General features: G+C 39.4%; 3 protein-coding genes across 4 annotated transcripts; all 3 read right to left on the reverse strand.

Moving 5' to 3' along the window:
• Positions 1–43: 43 nt before the first annotated feature.
• On the reverse strand, positions 44–9,809 carry nol11 (nucleolar protein 11). Its single transcript, XM_020084424.2, has 18 exons — positions 9,625–9,809; positions 8,069–8,182; positions 7,533–7,589; positions 7,175–7,323; positions 7,011–7,068; positions 6,623–6,764; positions 5,626–5,832; positions 5,380–5,456; positions 4,618–4,741; positions 4,329–4,420; positions 3,900–3,965; positions 3,618–3,802; positions 3,361–3,486; positions 2,816–3,064; positions 1,998–2,076; positions 1,643–1,735; positions 768–875; positions 44–654 (listed from the first exon to the last, which is right to left on the reverse strand). Exons 1-18 carry the CDS (start codon positions 9,769–9,771, stop codon positions 541–543), a joined length of 2,187 nt encoding a protein of 728 aa, XP_019939983.1. The 5' UTR covers positions 9,772–9,809; the 3' UTR covers positions 44–540.
• A 968-nt stretch (positions 9,810–10,777) lies between these two features.
• LOC109627427 (beta-2-glycoprotein 1-like) lies at positions 10,778–15,770 on the reverse strand. Of its 2 annotated transcripts, none has more exons than XM_020083946.2 (8): positions 15,589–15,770; positions 15,006–15,182; positions 14,268–14,364; positions 13,818–13,894; positions 13,415–13,603; positions 12,385–12,564; positions 11,694–11,891; positions 10,778–11,020 (listed from the first exon to the last, which is right to left on the reverse strand). In XM_020083946.2, the coding sequence occupies exons 1-8, from the start codon at positions 15,653–15,655 to the stop codon at positions 10,956–10,958; spliced, it is 1,050 nt and encodes a 349-aa protein (XP_019939505.2). In that variant the 5' UTR covers positions 15,656–15,770; the 3' UTR covers positions 10,778–10,955. The 2 variants fall into 2 exon arrangements, with proteins under 2 accessions (XP_019939505.2, XP_069386792.1); XM_069530691.1 differs by having other exon boundaries at positions 14,974–15,182; positions 15,589–15,742.
• Positions 15,771–16,924: 1,154 nt separating this feature from the next.
• Positions 16,925–24,173, reverse strand: LOC109627453 (beta-2-glycoprotein 1-like). Its single transcript, XM_020083977.2, has 9 exons — positions 24,040–24,173; positions 21,626–22,727; positions 21,191–21,370; positions 19,826–19,922; positions 19,656–19,732; positions 18,368–18,553; positions 18,011–18,190; positions 17,458–17,655; positions 16,925–17,180 (listed from the first exon to the last, which is right to left on the reverse strand). The coding sequence occupies exons 2-9, from the start codon at positions 21,693–21,695 to the stop codon at positions 17,062–17,064; spliced, it is 1,107 nt and encodes a 368-aa protein (XP_019939536.2). The 5' UTR covers positions 21,696–22,727; positions 24,040–24,173; the 3' UTR covers positions 16,925–17,061.
• Between the last annotated feature and the right edge of the window lie 38 nt (positions 24,174–24,211).

The raw sequence follows: 24,211 nt of genomic DNA on the forward strand, positions 1-24,211 counted from the left end.
TCCGACTATGAGCTTACAGAAATCACAACAGGAACTTCAGCAATTCCAACACTGATCGTTTAATAAAAATAAAGTCTCACATGGATTGACTGTTTTTTCTTTGTTATACAATTGTATTCAACATATAAGGTTTTCCTGTGGAAACCCAGTAGAGTCCCAGCTGACACACATATCCAGCTGTGTTAGGAGATACAAAATACAACCATTCAAGTCCTTAAAACCGTAACCATACTGCTGTATGAAGTTGCTTTTGCGTGTATTATAACAAACTGACTGTAAAGAAATCATGCAAATGAAGTCATCCAAATGGACACATTCACATTGGCTTACACAAATTTAAAACAGTTCAAATGGAACTGTAAGTTACTTCAACGTCTTCAGTGGAATTCATGTAACTTGAGTTGTGATGGTGAGCATCTGTGCCAAAAAGCACTTTCTAAAACCAGTCGAGTAATTCAAACAACCCTGAAACCCCTTCAAGTGAACAGTCGGAAGGAGACGCTCTGCTCGAAGGTTTATTAAAAGTATTCTGTACACATTCTAAAACAGCTCAATGACTTCAATGGAGTATTGTCCAATGTCCCTCTTTTCTTTCATCTTGTTGAGCTCCTGGAGGCTGCTCTCGATCTTTCCAAGCTCAGAAACCAGTCTCACCTGAGGACACAAAAAAGAAAAAATGTTTTAGTTTCTTTCCGACATAACTTTTAAGACATCTACAGAACAGTCAGACAGAACAAATGTAATCAAACCAACATGCCGTCAGTTACCTGTGACTTCACAAAGCTGTGGAGGTTCAGCAGTAAGCCTTTGGCCTCTGGAGTCATCACCAGCACAGTGAAATGAGCATCCAACACCAAGCAAACCCAATCCATGATCTATAATCAAATGCAAAGAAAAACACAACTGTCATTTTGTTTTTTAACACTGGAAAGTCAGATTGGTCACATAACACAATTAATTTAGGGCTAATATGTGATCAACAATTTTGTCAAACTGGGAATTTCGCTTTGCTTGTAATTCAGCATGATTCTGTAGATGAATGTCACTTTATCTTATTTACTTTTATTTTATCTTCTTTCATTTACTGTATTTTCCTCTTGTATCTTTTTGTATTCTGTTATAACACTGTTTTCTTTATGTCCACACTTGTATTGTTTTTGCTTTGGCATGATTGTAAAGCACTTTGGCTCAAATCCTGTTTTTCAATATGATATTTAAATAAACCTGACTTGATCTGAATATCATGATAGCAGTGTTTTCACATGTTTGTTCCATACTAAAAGTTTACAAAAAGTGTTGGGGTCAATAACATGTGATGGAATTTGGCTAATATGATGATACTAGGCACTCAAATGTCTCATGTCTCCAGTGGCTTGGTTTCTTATAATTTATCTCAGTACAACTCTCCATCTCTTGACATTGGTGTTTGTTCTGTGGCTGAGCTGAATTCAGAAAGTTCAGGTTAAAATAACAATTTTTCCTCCACCATATCTGGATTTGCAAATGTGTCAGCTAAATGAGCAAATATACACTTTTCTGCCTCCAGGTAAGTCAGGTAATGTGTCCTCCTGTGACCGACACTACCTACATCGATGTGTCAAATATGAACATCCTTATAATATAGGCAGACATTGATACAGACCTGAGGCAGACTTGGTGATCTCAATCCAGGCATCATTGGCAAAGCATCCTGGGAATATTTTAGGTAGAGGAACTGCAGATACTGGAGGAAAAGCTGTTTGGATGAGACAGAAAATAAACGGTAAACAAATGTTTTTTTTTATTAACTATAGTTGGATTGACCAAAAACACTAGAATGGCCTATTAATTGTAATGACCTACATGTATTGTTAGTATCAGTAGTTTAATTTGAATAAAAATAGCGGAACAATCCACAATCAGACTCCATGGATAAAGACTGAGGTCTAAAGAGTTTTAAATTGTACATACATTTCATGCCTGAACAACCAAATAGCATAAACCAATCTGTTACTTACAACAACATGCTGGGAGGAGAGATCTTTTAGGTGTGGGAGAAGGAAAGTGTCGCTGTACGCCGTCTGCAACACCTCATTTCTTTGCAGCCTGAGTTAAAGAGCATACTTAAACATTTCTCAGTAATTTTAAATTGACTACTGCAACATTTTGGTTTCTAAGTTTATTTACTACCACAGTAAATGTGCAGCAACAGAGACAATCTTTAAGGCTACAGCCATAATACTACATTTTCATTTACAAACAGCGTTTTCAAATTAAAATGTCTGGTTGTTTTGTCTTCGTATCAGTTCTAATTCTCCGTCCATACCAACATGGCATATCATGTGACCACTGGCGTACAGTGGGCGAGTGCATGCCAGAGTAAACTCGAAAGCATGCAGTGTACAAACGAATTGCTTGAATATTAGTTTGTTTCCTACGGAGCTAAGCAGTATCATTGTTAAATATAGAACTTAACTGTGCAACAGCTGCCAGCAACACTTGTAATTAGTTCTGGTATCTCAGGCTAATGCTGGTTGTTTTCTTCCAGAAGGGAGTCATGTTAAACGAAAAGACCCAATCAGCAAGCCATGGTGAGCGTTTACTTTATTATTACTAAAAATCAGTTTCTGCCCGTCCAGACTAAAACGCAGGACCAGCAGTGTTTAAGAACTCATTTTTAACATCTCTAAAACTGCGGAGTAGTGTGTATGAAAGGTGTATCTGTGGTGGGAGTTGATGAGTTTTGAAACTAAATCTCAGTAGAATGGACGTAACTTAAGTTGATTGTGAATAGTTGACTCATTGGTCAATTGTGATGAGTGCATTGGAAGGATACAGTAGAACAGCCTTGTGTAATCCCACTGGACACATCTGTTCTGTCGGAGTTGAAGTCTTCTCCTTTTCTTCTGCATTGGTGATGATGGCATCACCTCCTCTGTGGGCATCTGAGTGCTCCACGTCCAAAGAGGTGGGGCGGAAACCGTTCTGCAAGCCGACCTGGCCACGCTCCCGAGTTATGAGGGTTTCCATGAAGGAGACACTGTCGGGCTCCAGGCTCCCTTTCTCTGCATCAACGTCTGGCATACTGTTAGACCAAGGTGGGAGGCATATTGTTCATTTTATATTAAAGAATATTACAACAGCTACACCACTTCGGTTTCACTGTGTGCAGCATATTTCAGCAAAATAAAAATAAAGTAACATTTGAAGAATTTAAAAAATGTATTACTTTGGTGCCCCCTGTGGTCATATCAAAAGAACACAGGCATAGACAGGATCTCTTGCTTATATCTGAGGCCTTGTATTAAAAACTATCCCAGATGATGTAATCATCGCACCACATATGTATGTTCAACATATTTATAAGAAATTAGGTTTGACCTGATAAAGGCCTTGAGACAGGCACAGGTGACAGCTTCAGGGATGTCAGGGAAGAACTGCAAGCAGAGTTGACACAGAAAGTAGTCCTTCCTCTCCAGGGCCAACAGCACAAGGTCAGGACACACACTGCAGGAGGTCATAAAGGTAAATGGTCCCATTATTGTACTACAGTAGAGAAATACATTCTGTAAAATAGAGACTGATGTAAGACAGTAGTTTTGAGATACATTTCAATCTTCCTGATAATTCTTACTGACCTGTGACAGAGGCACTGAGTGTGCACCAGCTGAGCCAGGGTGCTCGGGGTGTAGAAAGCTGGATCAGCCAGGCTCCGGGACACAAGGACTGATACAAGCTGCCCCACTGAGGGCTGCAAGTCCTGGATGTCGGATCTGGACAGAAGCCCCTCCACTTCTTTCTGAACATCTTCTACCGTGGCCGTCTACAGCAGGAAAATAAAACAATGCCAGCGTTTGTAAATCTTGTTATGCTGAAGCATGCAAATCAGGACCACAGAAAAAAAAAGATTTGCATTTTACCTTAATGAGCTCCAGAACTTGGTCAGTTGTTAAACAAGGAATTGATTGAGTCTTACGGTTTGTTCTCTGTAGGGAGAGAAAAGTTGCCATTATCAACAAGACCACAAACTCTAAACAGTGAAGTTGCCTCGTAGTATTTGTTCCTTTACAAAAGTTACAAAATTGATTTAAACATTTTCAGAAAGACACATCACCATTTCAAACAGTAACTACTGTAAAGCTATTTTATTTGGAGGTAGTACTTATTAATATGTATGGTAAATATAGTTTCTCAAATACGCCATCTGTCTGAGGAACACTAAGTATATTTTCAAGGCAAGAAAATGAGGTTGATGAACTAGCATTTATGCAAAAAGTAAATCTGTCCTCGCAGTATCAAGTCATTATTTAGCCTTGAAAACGAATTTAAAACACAGCTATCTAACACACCGTCTTCCTGGTCTCCATCGTTCTGGAGGGCTGAGCTTTCTCCTCGTGCAGAATGCTGTTCCAAGATGGTACAGAAGCTGGAGCTTTGGGATCTGTGGTAGTTAGAAATGTTTGCTTTGTTTTATATGTACTGTACACAATACAATATATTGTTGTTGTATTAATTATATGTAATAAATCAAGCATACAAGTTGTAAAGGTTAAAGGTTTTTCTTCTTCTCTCGTTTGCAAGTCACTTTCTTGCTGCAGTTCCAGCAAATATTATTACAATCAAATTGTTTATGCTCACCTTCAGTCTTGGTCTGCCTCAGTTTCCCCAGTGCATAGGCCAGTGAGGATTTGGGGCAGACAAATGGTATAACAGAGAGGGTTTTCCCATGTGGAATGAATAACTTGTTGGAATAACACCATAGCTAAATCAGAGAGGAAAGAAATCGGATCAAAGTTTAATGGCACAAGCAAATGTTACATAGAATAAAACCAGAAGTGCCTGACCTAGTGTGTTTATGCATCTATCTCAAGATTGTAAACTGCAATGCAGTTGTGAGGAGGGACAGTGAACCCTGCCACAGTGGAGCGCAGACACAATGCTCTACCAAAGTCATACAGTCCTCCATCAGCACCCAGCAGCTGGGAGGACAGGGAACCTTGGCCTGTTGTAATGTTGGTGGTTCATGCACACTTCTAACATCAGCAACAAAGCTTATGTGCACACTGGGGACTGTCCAGTATGAGCACCGCTCTAATGCCGCTAGAATGACTAAAATGTTTTATTCACAGATCACAGGGGGGTTATGTTTTCACGCCTGCCTGTTTGTTGGTTTGTTTTAAGCAAGATGATGCATAAACTATTGGACTGAATTGCGAGATGCAGGGTTCCTTAACATTTTCACTGATTTCCCATGGAATACTTGAGGGGAAAATATCTGGCATATATAAGGAACTGATATCTTTCAGCAAATTTGGTGCAGCTTGATTGAATGTAATGGGACTGCTGAGCCTTGGCGGAGGTGTGCACTAATTAGAATTTTATATTGTAAAGCAAGCCTACCTGCCCATAGATTTTACCCGCCATTTCTTTTCCCGCCTGAAGCGTTTGGAAATTGGTATTCCAGATGCAGAGAAAGTCTGAAAAATCAAAGACAGGGACAGGAAACTCAGACACTCACATTAGACACTGAAGTCACTTAGTCCTAAGGTCATCCAAAAAGGATTGCAGTAGAATATTACAGTAATATTTAGACTGAAGTTTTAGTTTTTATATTAATCTGCGTCAGGGTAAATAAACTGAAGTTACCTTTACCAGCTCCAGCAGAGGGATGTGGAACACCAACAACAGCTACATGGGCTTCATCCAGGATAAGGGCCGACGCTGCCTCCAGCGGGCCCTCACCGACAGGAAGAGCCAGCAGCAGGCTACGGGGAAGTGAAAGAGCCTGAGTCCCCTCTTCAGTCTGCAGGCCTCGCACAGAGACCACACTCTGGTACACATGACCGTTAGGGTCTGTGGGGCAGGAAAGGAAAACAATTAGGCACTAAAAGGGAAAATGAGGGGAGAGGGTAGATGGAGCCAATAACATCCCTCTCACTTGTTTCGCATTTCACATCTTGTGCAGTACAACATATAATGGAAAAAGAATCAACAACATTGGATCCTAGGAGTTGAGTCTGTTATTTAACTGAAAGATTAGCATTGGCTGCACAATCAAGAGGAAAGACAGCATGGGGCTCTAATTCAGGATAAAATGATTTAATTATAGGCTACAAGTTGTTTATCATAAACATCCAACCCCCTTAATTAGGGCATAAAGGTCACAGCCACGTTTCCCTACTTAGTTCCGCTGAACTGCAGTGAGGAAGATAGATAGACAGAGGAGCCTAATGGGCATGAGTTCAGCGCGTGTCTGAAAGCAGCTCTACTGAACCAGGGTCATTCGCGTCTCTCTACAGATATGCTAAATAATTAGGGTGCCTCGTTTGTGGCAGATCTCCATTAGTAGTACCAGGGTGCTGAATTCAAACAGTTTAGAAAACATACCTACTGAGTACACCATCACTGTACAGATCAGGTTTTGAGGTGGACTCTTCCACATGTGTCCGTGTTCATCGCACACCTCTTGCATACAAAGCATTAAAATGACTACCATGGGCTATCACTGAATGTTTGTTCCTTTCTATTAGAAATTCATGTCACCCACTGTTACGAGCCTGTTTTCATTTCAAAGTCCATTAAAACTTGCCTGTGCTGCCAAACACTGACACAAAAAATGTTTTCACAGGAAATGCTGGCTTACAGAGATAAAGCAGGCGGATGTGTTTATCCCTGTAGGAGGCAGAGAAACTGAGCGGGGCAACACCAGGCTCTTCTCTCTCCAGCCGGTACCTCTGTAGGGTGTTAGGGTTCAGTCTCTGCAGGTAGAGGAAATGATCTCCTTTCTGTGGGAAGACGGTGAGGCAAACCAACATTTAGAAACACCAGTAATTAAGAGTTTCCCCTGGTGCATGTGAAGAAATTAAGGATAGACAAATTACATTTTGCTAAGTGGGTAATTGAAGTCTGTGTCATTCACATGCAGAAACATTAGCATAACACTGAATTCATTATTGCATGGCTTGGTATTGTGATACAAGTCCAATGAATACATAAACCTGTCAAAAATCTGACATTTTGAATTCTGTTACCTGTTCAGTTGTGAAGATGACAAACTGCTGTGTCTCTGCCACAATGTTGGTGCTCCACCTAAAGAGCAAAAAGACGATGCGTTAACAGGCTGACAGAAACAAAAGGTCCACGACAGTAATCAGACAAGGGGTTTACTGTGGTTGCAAGGCATCATGATACTGACCTGATGGCCTCTTCTTGAGACAGGACTTCTTCTATGGGCTGCTGTGGAGCAGAAAGCAGCGAGTCTAGCAGTCTCACAGCTCCTCTCTGAAATAACACCACAGGCTCCGCTCCATCTACACAATGAACCCTCCAGACATCTGATGACACCTGGAGAGAATATTTGCACAGGAGGCCAGAATGATAATATGCCATCAGTTAAGGAAGGTATCTATTATGAATAATTCCCAGAATAAGGGGCTTTCGAGAGAAAAAGCCAATAATTGTACAATAAACCATGTTGGCAGTGGAGAGAAAGCGAGAATATCTATATTCATGGATCTGTACCCTGATTAATACTTATCCATATTAAGACTTACTGTTGCTTTGAAGGCCTTATCTAAGAGAATGTCTTCTTCCTTCCAAATTCTGATCACCTAAAGACAACAAAAAAGGGCATCAGGTGACAGATATTTGAGAAAGTTCTGATCTACAATGAGAGTAATAAAGTAAATATTTTTTTTTTCATGTTTAAGGACCTCATATTGTTAATGTAATATATACAATAATCAAAACTTGAAAAGTACAAACATCGTGTAATGAATCAGTAACAACATGGACAAGGAAACCGATAATGCAAACCTGATAAAAACAGAACTGGATGGAAGAATTAAATAAAGCAAAATCAAATAGTAACCTCACTGTCAATTTTATTGAAAACACAGGCAATAACAAGTTTTTCTTGCAGCCTGGACAAGATAAGCGACCCACTGTTAGTAGAACGACAGGCTCTATCTCACAGGCGTTCACGATCTTCTTTAATTGTTTGGAAAAATGAAAAATAACTGGCCTGGTTGGTAAGTCAGTGAGCCCGCATACAATTACTCATAATAGAGGATTGTGTAAAAAGGTCTACCTTGTTGTCTGTGATGGCCACATATTCCTTGGTCTGTGAATTGAAGACTGCTGAGCAGGTCAGAGTTTGACCTTGTTTTACTGTCCAGCTGCCGAGTGGCTTCTGGTCTGAAACCTGTCAGAACCACAGAGAGGGAGGGAGAATTAATAACATCCATTTCTTAGGGGAGGGACATAAAACAATATAAATAGTTAAGGCAATATAACATTCATCAATAGAAATATAACAAAGCTCCAATATACATCTATATATTTTGCTTATGCCTTGTGCAGGCACGGTGTAGAGGTGCATAATGAGTCCACTTCAGATTTGCTACATAGTTTTCTGTTCATCAAGTGTTTGTCATTCTCTGCTCACAAAGAAAAGAAAGCACAACCTTCACTCAGAAGTAAAACTCAGTAGAACGTGTACCTCGCCATGGCTCAACAGTCCCCTTAAATTCAATCAAGCTGCATCAAATTGCACATCCTCCTCATAGATAGCATTCCCCTAAATACGCCAGTCTTTTTTCATCACGGTCTGTTTCATGGAAATTCTCCCAGTACTTTTTGTCTAATCCTGACAACTAACAACTGCAAACAAACTAAAAGTGGCAGATGTAACAATAACGTGGCATTTGAGAGAATCATCGATATGCGGACGAGGGGGAGGCTGTAGCTCAGTAGGGGGAGGCAGTAGCTCAGTCCATAGAGACCTGGCTTGGGAACCGGAGGGTGGCTGGTTCAAGTCCAGCATGGACGGAAGTTGGAGAGGTGCCAGTTCACCTCCTAGGCACTGCCAAGGTGCCCTTGAGCAAGGCACCGAACCCCCAATTGCTCCCCGGGTGCCTTCATGGCTGCCCACTGTTCTGTGTGGATTGTGTTCATCTGGATGGGTTAAATACAGAGGTCAGATTTCCCCATGTTTGCATGTTGTATGCTGAGGAATAAAGAGGAATCTGAATCTTAATATGAACTGATGTGCATTATCTTGATATAACTGTTGCACATAGTCGCCCAGCCATACTATCCCAACAATGTGATTCCAGTTAACTTCTCATTTTTCTGCTTTGTGCCAAACACACACAACTCCTCCCATTTTATAACCAGGATGAACTTTTAGCTGCTTTTTATCCCAAACACACAAACAACAACATGAGCAATTTCGAACATAGTTGCTATGTTTATTATCTCGTGCAGACTATTCTCTGCAGCCACCAGACATTTAAATATGAAATATAAACGAGTTATTAGCTGAAGTCAGTGATTATAGAAGTTACAGAAGTCAATAAGCATTCCATGCGTGCCCTGTGGTGGATATAGCTAGAGTTAGCTAACCTGCCACGTCCGTTTGTGTAAACTAGCATTTAGCTTCAACCTGTGCCACCATTCCTGTGTATTTTCAAGAGACACAGAGAACGATCACAGCTGGGATGTTAATGTCCTGACTCCTGTGTTGTCCGTGGTTTCTGTTACTGCTGGCGAAGAGGCGACGCTGCCAGCACGAGTGTCTCGGGTCTCAGTGATCAGCTGGCTCCGGTGAGCAGCAGCCTCGTGAAAACAGAGATTCAAACTCACTTTGTACAGGGTGACACATCTGGTGGCGTCCGTGACGACGACGTGGTCGCTGTCTCGCTCCTGTTCGACGCCCTGAACCGCTGAGTTCGACAGAGTTTGAGCCGGAACGAGTCCGCACAACGTGTATCCCTCATACAGCGCCGCCATGCTGGACGAGAAGAGAGCGGAGTCTCGCGGGATATCGCGAGAGTGGACGAGCGGCAACCCGGAAGCACGAGAGCGCTGCTGCTCACCCACCACGCTGCTGCTCCCGCCACATTGTTATTAGAAGTACCAGACACAGTTTGACGAGCTGCTAGAGCTTCTCCTGCTTCTCCATTTAAAATGTATGATGTCCACACAGAGTAACATTTCTAAACATGAAACTCCATGTTAATCCTGGCTGCATTATTCAAGATCACTAACATAATCTACATTTTGTGATGTATTTTCACCAAACTCGAGACATGTCATTGGAAACATTGGAATCTACACAAACATTGATAATAACGTGTGTAAAATGTTTTTGTGCACATTGATAAAATTCTAAATCAAACTACAAGTGCACACCTCTGCCCAACAGTCCTCTTCACATTAAAATTCACTGGATCTGGATTTTTTATTTGGATCTTCACCAATTTACATGTTCTGAAATACGCTCTTCTACAAACTCTCAACTTTTGCACGCAACAATATAAATTAACTATGTTCACACAGCCCATAAATGTCTTCAGTTCGGATTCTTTAAGCAGTAGTCAACTGAATATGGTTCTGCATCTCCTTCATGGACAAACAGACAACTGCTACAACTGCTGAACAGTAGGCTACAGTATTGTAAAGAGTCAGCAGGTTTGTGACACAGAATTGATCTGAACAATGGTTGTTTGTTCATAAATTACACAAAAAAGTGTGTTGAAGATTGAAATTTATGAAGGCCATTGTGTTACATTCTTGTTGAGATTGTCTCATGCTTCCTTGTGCAGGACTGAATCAATTGACCTCCTTTTGCTGAGGTTAAGCACAGAGGGCATGCACTTCTGTTTGTTAGTTAGGTTGATGAAGCAAAGTCTTATTTGATCAAGGACAAGATAAATAAATAAGTGTATTAGACCACAGTAATCCATTTAAATTCTTCATAAATACCTCATGGATCTCATGATACTTCACATTTACGTAGCAGAATAAGAAAGTTTATTAATCGGAGTCAGGAATAAATCATGTCTGAAATTGTTAAATTTGTGGAAACTGTGTTACAAAGCTTAAAACAAAAAGACAGATATACTGTATATGTGATATATGACATCTATATCACAGTGGTTTGATAATAATCAGAGAAGGGATCTCCTGCTGTCTCAGCACTGTTCGATTTCTGATGGAAGGGAACCAGAATGAAGGGTATAATCAATAGCGCTGGGCTCTAGAAAAAGACAAACACACAGGGAGAGAGAGAGAGAGGTTACAATGGGCAAAAAAATCAACACCAAGTCACAGAAAAACAAACTTGGCACGTCTTATTTATCATCAAAGGGACAATTTTAGAGAATAATGCCCTGAGAAAACACATATCTGACATTGTGAGGTTGCAGGAAGGTTGTATAATGGTAAATATACACACTACCAGCCAAGTTCTACTTCTTTTCCTCTTAATTTGTTGATCATTGTATTGCTAGATATACCCCTGAGCAACCATTCAAGCTCTTTTTCTTTGTTAATTACCTTTTTCTTGCCACTATAGCAATACTTTCTTGAGTGCGATATTCATCAGTAACACAGTTTGTTCCAAGACTGCCTTTTTAGATAAAGTGTTTGTAATTGATGAACAAAAATTGGGGTATTTATAAGAATTGTTTGTATTTACTTTCAAGGCTTCATTTACTTCACTTCCTGCAGAAAAGCAATAATTTCAATCATTATTGATCCCTGCAAAAGTTCCATTTTGTATGGAACTACTTTACTTTTCAGTTTTTGTTGAATATAGCTTTTTTTAACCACCTTTGTGTCATTTAAGTTTATTAAATGGACTTGGATTTAATCATTTGATTGGTTTTGTACACACATAACTAAATTAAATAGAAAAAACAGCTCTTTACCTTCAAAGCACTCAGGTATTATGAGTTTTCCATCCGTGCACTGTGTTGGAACTGGATAACCACAACCCCTCGCCTTGTTCATGCAGTAGAGTGAGACGATTTCTTTATGGAAGACTCTGTTAGGATTCAGGTCCTTGATCCAGAGTTTTTGTCCTTTGTATAATATCCTTCCTCTCTGTATGCCAATGCTGCAAGGAGCTACAAGTCACCAGGAGGAAAAAAAAAGATTTCAATGGAGAAATTGTGTTATACTTTTTTGTAACATAGGAAGACAAATCAATATGTTAAATTCTGGTCCCCATGAATTATAGCATGGAGAACTGGAAGGGTTTTTAAACTGTTAAACCTTTATCCAACAGTTAATTCAGTGTTATGTTGTTTATTAGTTTTACAGCATATCAAAAATAATACTTTTATAGATAGAATCCTCAAAATACTCATTTAGACCTCATTTACAGTCAGCACAGGCACAAATTGATAAGTGACGTGTTGGGTTTGAAATAACTTTGGGAGTAAAAGTAATGAAACTGGATTGGGACCTGATTTGTAATAACAATACATGAACAGTACACAATGGGAAACAACTCCTATCCCATCATGCATCGTCCATAAAGCTAAAAGTGTGCTAGACTTATACTTCTGTAAACTAGAAGCAGGTCTCGGGGTAAAATGTTTGAAATATTAGTCCCACCTTTGCAGGATGGCTTTTCTGACCACTGCCCATTTTCCTGACAAACTATCTGCAGGCTTCCTTCCAGTGCATAGTCCCCGAGGCAGCCATATTTGACTGTTTCCATGAAGTCGAAGTCTCTCTGGTCGTTGGTCGACATGTAGCCTTTGTCAATGTTCTCTGGTGGAGGGCACATCACCACTGCAAAGGAACATCAGAGACACTGTTGATGACTGTCTTTATTGTAGAATAAATATCTCATCAAGCTGTATTGGAACATTTCAGCTGAAAATGGTCAAGTCCAAATGTGGTGCAATTTCATCTAATTTATTTTAATGTGTCTTCCATTTCAGCTCCCTAGAGGAAAGTTTTCTTTCTTATAATAGAGAGAGAAATCCACCAATTTTGTTTTCAATGCCTTGTTACAGACTGTTCTGCTTTTTTCTTTTGATGCATTACGGAGACATTTCAAGGTCTCTTACACTCTCATACAGTATTTTCCAAACAAGTGATGATTATTAAACTCATCAATCAAAACCTCATTATTACATACTGCACTGTAAGTACATTTAAATAACATAAGCGTTCCCAAATGTTTTCTTTGGTGTATCGGGAGAGCTTATAGCACGATTTAAGAAGTGTCTTTATTTGATGATTTGTTGGTCTTTAATTATAGCAAATACATAATTTAATTTAAATGTTTGTACTGGAATATCAGAAAATTCTTTGTATTGCTTTTGAAAATGGTGTATCTCCACCAATGCTCAATAACAAATAATATATAGACAGTATATCTCAATTCAATTGTTTTATAAAAGAGGAAAATTCCTGTTCTATGATCATTATCTCTGCGGTCTCTTAGTTTTGTGTTAAAAAATACGAAATGTACCTTACATGTATATTTACAATTAGAATTCCATGAAATCTGGACAAATTACACAAGTGGACCTCTTTGTTTTGGATCATTTCCTCATCTGCTGACACAAATGTGTGTTAGATGGTTAAATACCTCTCACAGTATAGCACTATAACTACTCCTAGTATTTCATACCTCTGCATTCAGGTGTCTTAGTCCAGGTGCCACTGGTGGTGCACTCTGCTCTCGCATTGCCAATGAGCACATACGGAGGCAGGCACCTGTATGTCCCTGTGACGCCGTAATCAGTGGTGTTCCCTCTTATCGTCTTGCTATAAATGATCATCCCAAACTCTGGGATCGGAGCTAGATCACAGGTCACAGCTAGGAGGGAGGAGGGAGAATGTGCCATTTTATAAATATGCTTACACAGTTTCAGATGTTTCTTTTGTCTGTGGTTTATAATAGTGTATAGTTCCGTATTGTTGTGAATAACTTAATTCACAACAAACTAAGTGGTAGTTTTGTTGTGTTCCACTACAAATATGTTATTTGACCAGATTAATAATTTTCCTGGTCGTGCAGAGGGATTGCATACGCTTGCACTCTGGTACTGGTGAGCTCCATGTTCCATCTGCTTGGCACACAGCAGTGCTGGCTCCAGTCAATAAATGTCTGTGCAGAGCAGAAGCCATTTCATTAAGTCAGTTTATGCTCAGTTAGCAAAAATATTTACAAAGTACATGATGATTGATTTGTTGAACCCGAATGATTGTAGATGAGATTAATGTGAGATGCATACAAAATGAAACGATTATATGACTTTGGTTTATTGATCATGTTATGTACACTTAATGTGTGAGGAATATGAGACAATTAAGTCATTGTTTTCAGCAGATAGCTCTGTTAATGCTAATTTGCCTTCAAACTGCACTTCAGACACAAACAGAAGCCTCTGCTGCAAAAATGTATCTCTGGATCTCATCCAGTTTTATTAGCATTTCATCCTCAATTTGCAAAAAGTGTTGCACAGAAGTTGTTTCTTTACCCTTCATGACACGTGTAGTTGATGGTACTCTGGTACACTGTATCCTCATAGTACACTTCTCCATTAGACAACAAGTCGGGATAAGGACACAGTTTTGCTGCAGGAGACAAAACAGTAGAGAGCAGTTATTTTTCTATGAATGATGCAAACATAGATTTACTCACTGTATATGTTGTACCTGCTGTAGTAATGTAAAACCTTAATGAAAGGATCGGTTTGACCTGCTAGTTGTCAGTAGAGAACTTGTAAATATTCTTATACCAAAGCATCAGTGAAGTCAAGTTTTTTGTAAAGGTAACATTGTGTAATAAACTACATATTTAATATATAAATATTCAAGACAAATAGTGACGAGAATTTAGAAGAATTGGCTCGTGTTGCCTTATTCTGCTTTGTTGTCCCTTTTTTGGTTTATTTGTGTATTTGTACGTTGAGAGCAATGGAAAAACTGGTCAAATTCTTTGTATGTGTATGCATACATGGCCAATAAAGCTGATTCTGATCGGATGCTGATCTGCTAATGTTCACTATCACATCTACAGGTGAAATACAACAAATACAGAATCAAACTGTCTTTATTTCTCATAAAACAACAACAACAAAAATCTATCAGTGATACCGATATAAAAGACTTGATATTTGATGTTAGAATGACATGTTGACATTAAACGTATATGTATTATATGCTGATGTTCTGTCAAAAGACCTTGAGTTCTCACTAGAGTAATGGGGACCCACGTCTGCAAATTAGTCTGGTTTGTGTCCATTCTCCCCTCGCAGAGCAAACAATCTTCCGAGGACCAAACATAGGGGTGTATCCCTGTCTGCAGGACAACACCAACTCTGCCCCTGGGTTGTAGAGCCTCTGGAACCCATCCATGTCAACGCTGGCAGGCAGATCAGGCCTAACACACACTGAAGGGACACATTGATTTAATGGATATTATGGTTAGAGTCTCACTCTGAAACAAACATTTAAATTATTATCCCCAATATGATCTGTGGTTATTTACTTGCTCTGAAATAAAATGAGTGTGTGTCCTGAAATACTTCCAACAGAGAAACTTGTCAAAAGAAAACAAGAGACAGATAATCACTAACAGAAAGTGTGAATGAATTTAAATAAATTGAAATCAAAATCTATTTCTGGCTTAACCACGCAAATTCAAACATAAAATGAAATGAGACAATCACCTTGTATTCCTGTACTCCAGAGCTAAACATCATTATTTCTACAAAATGTTGAATCTTTACCAACGATGTTAAACAAAATTGCATTCATGCAGTTCAAGCCAAATAAAAGCAAATAAAAAACAATTACCTTCAGATGTCACAGTGGTAAATATCACAAAGGGACAGAGCAGAAACAAAGTCTGCATGAATTCCATCCTTGTTCACGCCTTCAGACGCTCCTCAGCTCATGTGGGTCAAACACTAAACCTCTGTCCCCGCTCTCTGCTGTCGTCTCTCTAAAGCTGAACAAATAAGAGCAGCATGAAGTGAATTCTGGTTTTGTTTACTGTTTTTTTTTTTACTCGCTATCTTGCTATTTGCAATAGGAGTTTGGAAACCATGTGACATTTTACTGGCAGTGAAGCTCCTGCAGTGGACTTTCCCTCATTGCAGCAATATTATGAAACATGGACAAATAGTTGTTTTTGCAGACTTTGTGTATTAAGCCTCAGACTTTCAGAAAGTTCAGCTTAATGTGACAGAAATACTTCAAAACAAAAGAATACAACGGCATTTAGATCCAGTTAACAATATCTTAGTACAAATACAGAGAATAATAGTTTTTTTAGCTTTCTCCCACAGAAACATTTGTCCATGGCTTTGTCACCAGCAGAATTGATTATTTGAATGCCCCTTGGTCTCTTGATAAAAGCCATTCAACGCCAACTCAGCTCATTAAAATAAGAGTCATCAGCCTTCATCTCAGAATTGAATTACATTTTCACACCTGATCTATAAAACACTGATTATTCTTTTTTCCCCCCCTCCAAATGACAAAAGTTATTCAAAACTTGTCAACAGAGAATACGTGCAACTACAATATTCAGATTTAAGAACACACTAAAAATATTTTTGTATTATTTAACTTTTTGATCTGTAAAAAACTTTGAACCAATGTCAGATTTTTAAAACCCTGTTAAGGCCCACCAGTCCCTTTGTGAAACCATATTTAAATTCACCAGATCGGTCTTTCTATTTTTCATCTACACCAAATTACACTCATAAATACCTTTTTTTTCTCATCAAGATCCATTAGAAGAATATGTTGAAAAATGCTCCATCAAATAATGTAAAAGAAAATAAAAACATTATTCCTGGATCTGCGCCCTGATTCAGATCCACACCAAAATGTCATTCCCCACCGCTCCAAAAAGGTTCATGCAAATCGGTTGAGTACTTTTTGCGTAATCTGGCAAACCGACAGAAAAACAAATGAGCCCTGTGGTGGACGTGATCAGTTGGAGATCAAATCCAGCAAAACTCAGCATTACTCAAAAGGTTTCTTTTAATGTTAATGTTTTTATTGTAACCCAGGTGTTGTACTATGTATGTTCATTATTAATGTACATAGTGTTCATGAATCTGCAGCCTGGAAATAACAAAGTTTCTCTGTAGTAGTCATCATTAGTTACCACACCACAAAATAGATTTTCATGATTTATTCACAATTAAAAATCTTTTATTAAGATCAAAATAAAAGATCATGATGCAGCATATTGTTACAGATTCATTAACTGAGATCCAGTAAATGATATCCCGTCAGTGGGTTTCAGCTCAGATGTTATGCAGGTCTTGCAGGGCCCGCGGGGCTTGCGGTGCTTGCAGGGGGTGAAGCAGCACAACTTGTGATTTCAGATGCAAGAGTACTGGCCCTTAACGTGTACTCCACCTTGCCTGGTTCTAGAAGCAAGAAGTAGAGAGGCAGAGGTATTACTTTATTGTATGAGTTCAAATATTTTATATCACCATCACAAAAACACATTGTATTGTTATGAGTGAAAATTTCTTGTCTACTGGTTGTTCTCCACAGTATATTCAGCACATTATAGATATAGATGTGGAATTCAATGTATATGTTTTGCATCTGTATAATGGTGCCTCAGTTGAAAGCATGTCCTTCATCCTGGGAAAGTTCTCCACTCATCTGTTTTGAGTTATTGAGCTGGCGAGAACTCACCCTCAAAGCATTCTGGGATGGGCAGGGTTCCATCATCACAGGTGCTGACCACAGGGTAGCCGCACCTCTCAGCTCTGTTCCGACAAAAGAAGGTGATGTGTTCTCCGTGGAGGACTCTGTTGGGTTTCAGATCTGCGATCCAGAGCTTCTTGCCGTTGTAGAGGATTCGGCCTCTTTTGATGCCAACTTTGCAGGGAGCTGGAGTGTGAAACACCCCAACACAGTTAAAGCATTTTCTTTACCAGACATTGCAAATCCAGTTATAAAATCACGATTTGTTTAAAACTGCAAGAATGAACCCTGATCCAGGACTCTTTTTCACTTTCTTTAACATTTTCGTTGATTTCTTAGAGAGTAATTCATGGAACTTGATGAAAAAAGCTGCTTATGTTTGGGGGACTGATGCAGATACAATAAAAATCTGCATTTGCAATCTGCAGAGTTATGGGCTCTGACAACTGATTGATGCATAAATAAATCCAAACTCTTGCACAGTAACAAAACACAAATGACACAAATTTAGCTTTTAAGCTCTCATTTCCCCACGACTCACCTCTGCACACTGGCTTGGAGGACCAGTTTCCTGTGTTCTGGCACTGAACCTCGGCCTCACCGTCCAGAATGTAGTGCTCATTGCAGGCGTATTTAACCTTCTCCTTGTAGCCATGTTGTCTCATCACAGCAAAGGTGATGAAGCCATTGGGTATACCTGCTGGAATGGAGCAGCTCACCTCTGGGATGATCAGGAACAGGACAAAAGAATAATGTGAGGAGTTTTGCAGTGTAAGAAATTGAGGGAAACCATTTTTAAAGTCTGGGAGACTGTTAAACTGTGTTTTGCCTTAATCAAGAGACGACAGAGGGAGAGATGGTTAAAGAATATAGGGAATATTTGAAATCATCTTTGTACCTCGGCACACTGGTGGTTGAGTTGCACTTCCATCAGCCATGCAGGATCCCCTCTCATGACTTGGTGCTTTAGGTGGGTTACACTCATACGTCCAGGCTTGTCCATACATGGAGCTGGTTCCAGTAACTGGCTTATCATGGATGACTCTTCCATCTCTCGGTGGCGTGGGCAGAGGACAGTTCACAACTGTGGACAAAAAAAACACTGCATCAACTGCAAACCTTGAGTCCCACTGAACGTTCTGTCAGTGAGCAGTTAATTAGGAACACTTTGCTAAAACCAGTGCAGTCTACTTCAACAGACCTGCAATAAGTCCTCCTTCAGAAGGGTTTTTTGTTTTCTGTTCAGACTGCAAGTGTTGAATCAACAGTATGATTATTTTGGAGGAGGGAGCCTCTGTTCACTGTGTTGCTTTTAACATTGACGTGTTTATGTTGTTTATTATTGATTTGAATGGTGGCTCTTTAATTCTAGAGTTGTATTTATTAGAGTGCATATGTCCACCAAGGCCAGAAAGTTCCCTTAAATTCAATTAGCACACAATCGTAAATATAAGTTCCCTTAATGTGCCAGATTTTTTCATCAAGACCCATGAATTGTTCTCTGAGAAATCAATGAGAGCCCTATCTCCCAATGTAAACTAAAGTAAAAAAAATCCTCCCGTTGAGTCAGATCTGGGTTCTTGCCTAAACCATACAACATCCTTCCATCAAGTTTTTTAGTAATCCATCCAGGAGTTTTTGTATAATATATATATATATATATATATAATAAAAAAAATGGAGAGGGGTGAAACAAACACTCATTATAACTTTCATGAAGGAAGATGTACTGTAGCACTGTTGGATTAGATTCCACTGGTTTTAGTAGGGTGTTCCTTATAAACTGACAGGTAAACGTAACTGAGCAGCATATTGAATGTGGGTAAAACAACGAGCCAGTAAAAGTCAGACATAATACTTTCTACATACATAATGGGAGAATTAACTTTATGTTTCTATATACTTTAACAAATATATAGAAACAGGATTACGATTACACTCTTAATTACAATTTGTGGTTTGTCGGGTTGATCCTGGCTGCAAATCAATAAAGATACTTTGAACTTTAAGCATTGCAAGTTAATAAAACAAAACTTAAGAGCAGCTTCACAGTTAAGTAAAAAATGTTTCTGCTCTTCCTTTATTTATACTTTACATACTATTTAAGGGCTGTTGAATGTTCTCTCAGCTAAACATGAATCTATGAACCTTGAATCTTTTCCATTGTGTGTATTTTCCTCCAGTACCTTTGCAGAGAGGTGGGGGATTGCTCCAGGAACCATCATGTAAACACCTGCTTTCATTGGCTCCTTGCATAACGTACCTTGTGAACAAAAGACACTACATTACACTGACAGATGTTATCATTGTATTATACAGGTTACAATGATTGGAGATCCATTCATTCAAACGTTACCCCTCGTCACACGTGAAGTTCAGCACACTCTTGAATGGAGCTTCTGTTCGCCCCATTGCTAAAGGCTGCAGAGGTCTGGGGATGGGACACATCTTAGCTGTAGAAATATGAGGTAATAGAATATTGACAACACTGAAGTTAAATTATAATAAGATATAGTTTGTAGAGAACATACACCAGGACAATAGAAAGTGTAATATTAAATTGATTGTTTTCTGTGGTGAACATATTACAAAGTTAATGATTGTCTCTGAATTCTTGTTATGGTGTAAAATCCTGTGACACAAATGTGGACCACATCGTGACAGCTGAATATCATGGAGTAAAGTAAACCTTCCAACACAATAGAGATACCTCTCTGGGGGATTGTGGGAAACAAGATCAAAAGGAGCACAATACATTTTGTATGCACGTTGGAATTGCCTCATCTTTCGTTCCAGCATTGAACTGTGAACGATTAAGGAAGCATTGCTTGGTGATATGACTGTAGAGCTGTTGAGGAAGAGAGTCTTTAACTCCTAGTCTTTCCCACAGAGCAAAATTGTTGTGGCCCAGATTTGGCCCACACTGTCACACGGCCCACATACCAGTGGAATGATGCCACTTGGGCGGTCCACTTTATGTTGACCACATCTGGGCCACAAGTAAGCCTCAGCAATACCACACGTCAACCAAAGGTTCCAAAGGTGGACTGAATTTGTTTTGTGCTATTTTGGCCATATCCCCCATTTACCACATGGGCCACTTATGGTTCCCATCCAGATCGCACCTTCCCCAGCACAGCAGTGCTGCGATATTTGGGCCACATTTAATATCTTACAAAAGGGGCACTTGGGCTCACATCCATTTAGTCTGGACTACAAAAAGGTCATAGGTGCTTTATTGCCAGAAATGGCCCACATCCATATGCTATCTGGGTTTGGAAGTGAATACAGAGAGAACTTCACTCAGGACTGAAGAAAACAGCATCTCCTTGACACGGCGATACCACAAACTCAACTCTTTTCGGTCCGTCCTTTGCCCTCACTCTACCTGGCTTTGTTGGGGGCTTATCAGACTAACTGCTTGGAGGTCTTATGCAAATAAGTTAAATTATGATGCAGTGTGACATCACAAAGCTATCGCAACTATCGGCTGGACTACTGTGTAGGTGTTTTCATGAGCGCCGTGCAGAAGCAGAGTTGGCATTGGGAGAGAGAACTACCTCTGTAATGGACTTTAGACTTTGCAAACATTGTTTATTCACAACCAACCTATAAAAAACACTAGAAGAAAGAGAAATTCTCTAAAATCATATGTTTTAAAAAAAATTACAGCTGTGCTGCTGTTGCACATCTGTGTGAGACAAGATCTACGTTGACTCACGGGAACATGCCAGGTTTGACTTTGTCCACTCCCCTGTGGCCGTGCAGGTGATCCGTTGAGGGGTCGTCGTTGAAGGTAAGTACCCCTGTTCACATGTGAGGGCCACCTCTTCTCCAGCCTCATACACACGCTTCAGTGTCGACTCATCAACCCCGTCGGTGACAGGAGGACGGCCACACACTGGTTAAAGAAATTACTCATGCATGAGGGTCAGGATTCACAGCAGTAAGGCTTATGTTCTGCAGCTAAATTATTTTGACAGAACTCAACTACTCAAAATTCAATGTGCAGATTATAACACTGAGAATTGTTGTGCAGACCATATGCATAAGGTGCAAATACAAACAGCAAGTCAAACAAGAATACTTGCAGCACATTAGCAAAAACAGAAGCAAATACTTTTCATCCTCAATCCTTTTTTTTTTTTTTTTTTACCTTTCTTAGTTGTTACAGTTGTGCATAAAGCTATTTGGCAAAGAAGCAACACAGCCAAAGTCAGAGCCATCTTCTTACAAGTGGTGTCTCCTCAGTTTCTCCTGCATCTGGGCAGAGGATGGGGTGCCAACACAACATAAGGGCTGCTGGGTAAAGGGTCCATTACAGCATGCTCCAATCAGATGCCAGTGTCAGCTCCATCGATCGAGTACAAAGGTTTCAACTACTGCATATTTACTTAGTGCTGATCAATAACCTTGATTTGGTACAAGAGCGAGCAGGAGACGCACAGTGTGATGTGAACTCATGAATAATGTAGAAAGATGGAGACCACACACACACACACACACACACACACACACACACACACACACACACACACACACACACACACAGCTTAGTGAAATGTAGAAGGTTGAATACAGATGCGAGAGAGAAGATTGATCACTTTATCAGAAAAACAAATGAAAAACACTGAGCTGCAGAAGCATAATCACAAAAGAAAATCTTTGCAACATTGAAGAACATGAAAAATAAAAATCCCTGATTTGTTCCTTGTTTATCTCTCCTGTAGGTTTTCTGTAATCTTTCTTACAAACAAACAAACAAACATATGGATAGGGTAAGAACATAACCTGCTTGGAGGAGGCAATAATGTGTCATTCATGGGTAACACACATGTTACTGACAGTTTAAAACTCTCTTTACTACTACTTTGCTTACTAACGGATGGATGTTTTCAGTGGACTTCAGTTCAGTGATGGATGATTTCAAATTTATTTAACCTGATTTAATTAGCAAATATTTGGCTTTGTTTTAATTGGCTTGTTCTTGTTATATTTGTTTTTTAACGGCTTTTTCGAAAGGTCCTATACAAATCCAGTAATTACTATTATTATCGTGATTATCATGATAATATGATTATTAAAGAGCTGAAGTGACTCTCATATTCTAAACGTGTGAACTGCTGGTGTTGAACGTTAAGAGCATTTTCCCTAAGAGAGTGTAATGCACCTTTTTTCCACCCGGGGACGCAGCCACTCCAGATTCCTGCAGCGGGACCGGGGCCCTCCCACAGTGAATCCTGGGGCGTGACATCAGCCTGAGTGACAAGAAGGAAGAGGAGTGGGAAAAGTCAAGTTACACAGAGATACACAGACTAAGATCAGGAAGTGTATCTTCAAAATAAAAAGACTAACAGAGGCTTTTGGATCACTGACATGAATAATTGTTTGATTTTATATGAAATCGAATTGATTTGGGGAATATGAACCCACATTTTGATCATGTATCCATTGCAAAGTCTGGCCTTACACGTCATTTTCACTGACAGGATACAAACCTCACACAACAAGCTCTGTGAGACCCAAGAACAACAGTTGTCCGGTTAACTCTGAGATGATGAGCTGAATGATGCCTGTTTGTCTTTTCCACCATATCCAGTGTTTAACAGTTGAAGACTGAATATGTAGAAAGGCACCATGTTTTCTATTTTCAAAAGATGATTACTGGATGAAATTTAGCCGACACAGCGAACTCAGTATTTTGTCTTTTGATCAATGAGCACTCTTTCTATCAAAACAAACCAATACAGTGTTATATAAATCGTTTTTTGTCTTTGAATCACACACTTGAATAAACTGATGAATGGATCTGAGGCTAAATAAGACCTAGGCATAAATGTATAATTATTGAAAAAACGAATCAATTAATCAATTATATTATATTTCTATAGAGCCAAATCATAATATAAATCTCAAGGTACTTTACAAAGAGGGTCAAGACCTAATTTAATTAATCCCAAAATTGTATTACAATCATAATTCATTGTTCTGGATGAAAAAATCCTAGCACATTTCCAAAGTGAATTTAAATGTGCTTTCATTAGGGGACTGTTTTTGAAGCAGTTTTTGAAAAGCATCTTCTCACTGTTTGAGGGGTTGTGAATAATAATAGTAATAATAATAACAATATGAATAATGTTTAATATTAACAACAATAATAATGTATAACAACACCACCACCACCAACAACAATAATATTTAACAATAAATGTAAATAATAATAATGTATCATATTACAATACAATGTATTGCTATTAATATAACTTGTGGTTATTAATGTGGTGTAAAATATTATTAGAATTGTTATTGTTATTAAACGTCATCATTATTATTACTATTATTATTATCATTATTATATGTGCTCTATAACATCTGGATGAAAAAGTCTTTTACTCTGAAGGTGTTACCGGACGTGCTCTCGAACATGTGTAACTTGTGGTACAGAGCTGTCAGTGGAGAAGTGGAGTGTACAAACAGGGAAAGCCCTCACACACACACATACACACACACACTCTCACATACACACACACACACACACACACTCTCACACACACACAAACACACACACACTCAGTGAGTCCGGTGTCTCCGGTGAGGACCGCCGCTCCGCTCCCTGCTGGCTCCACACCCCGAGTCTGAGCGCGTCTCTTCGGCTTGAGAGCAGCAGCAGCAGCAGCAGCAGTAACACGTCCGGACCGGGGATCGAACCAGGCTGTAGCGTTGATCCGAGCACCAGCGGGGG

Source organism: Paralichthys olivaceus, chromosome 8 (genome assembly GCF_024713975.1).
Source record: "Paralichthys olivaceus isolate ysfri-2021 chromosome 8, ASM2471397v2, whole genome shotgun sequence".
NCBI lineage: Eukaryota > Metazoa > Chordata > Actinopteri > Pleuronectiformes > Paralichthyidae > Paralichthys > Paralichthys olivaceus.

Excerpts from the sequence above, each read along its gene's own strand:
- nol11 (XM_020084424.2), bottom strand. The coding sequence starts at position 9,771 with ATGGCGGCGCTGTATGAGGGATACACGTTGTGCGGACTCGTTCCGGCT. Across the intron at positions 8,183-9,624 it reads GATGTGTCACCCTGTACAAA|GTTTCAGACCAGAAGCCACT; the intron begins GTGAGTTTGAAT and ends TGGTTCTGACAG. Across the intron at positions 5,833-6,622 it reads CATCCGCCTGCTTTATCTCT|ACCCTAACGGTCATGTGTAC; the intron begins GTAAGCCAGCAT and ends CCTGCCCCACAG.
- LOC109627427 (XM_020083946.2), bottom strand. The coding sequence starts at position 15,655 with ATGGAATTCATGCAGACTTTGTTTCTGCTCTGTCCCTTTGTGATATTT. Across the intron at positions 14,365-15,005 it reads AACCAGACTAATTTGCAGAC|CAAAACTGTGTCCTTATCCC; the intron begins GTGGGTCCCCAT and ends TGTCTCCTGCAG. Across the intron at positions 13,604-13,817 it reads ACCAGTACCAGAGTGCAAGC|CTGTGACCTGTGATCTAGCT; the intron begins GTATGCAATCCC and ends CCTCCCTCCTAG.
- LOC109627453 (XM_020083977.2), bottom strand. The coding sequence starts at position 21,695 with ATGGCTCTGACTTTGGCTGTGTTGCTTCTTTGCCAAATAGCTTTATGC. Across the intron at positions 18,554-19,655 it reads TCCCCCACCTCTCTGCAAAG|TTGTGAACTGTCCTCTGCCC; the intron begins GTACTGGAGGAA and ends TTTTGTCCACAG. Across the intron at positions 18,191-18,367 it reads TCAACCACCAGTGTGCCGAG|AGGTGAGCTGCTCCATTCCA; the intron begins GTACAAAGATGA and ends TGATCATCCCAG.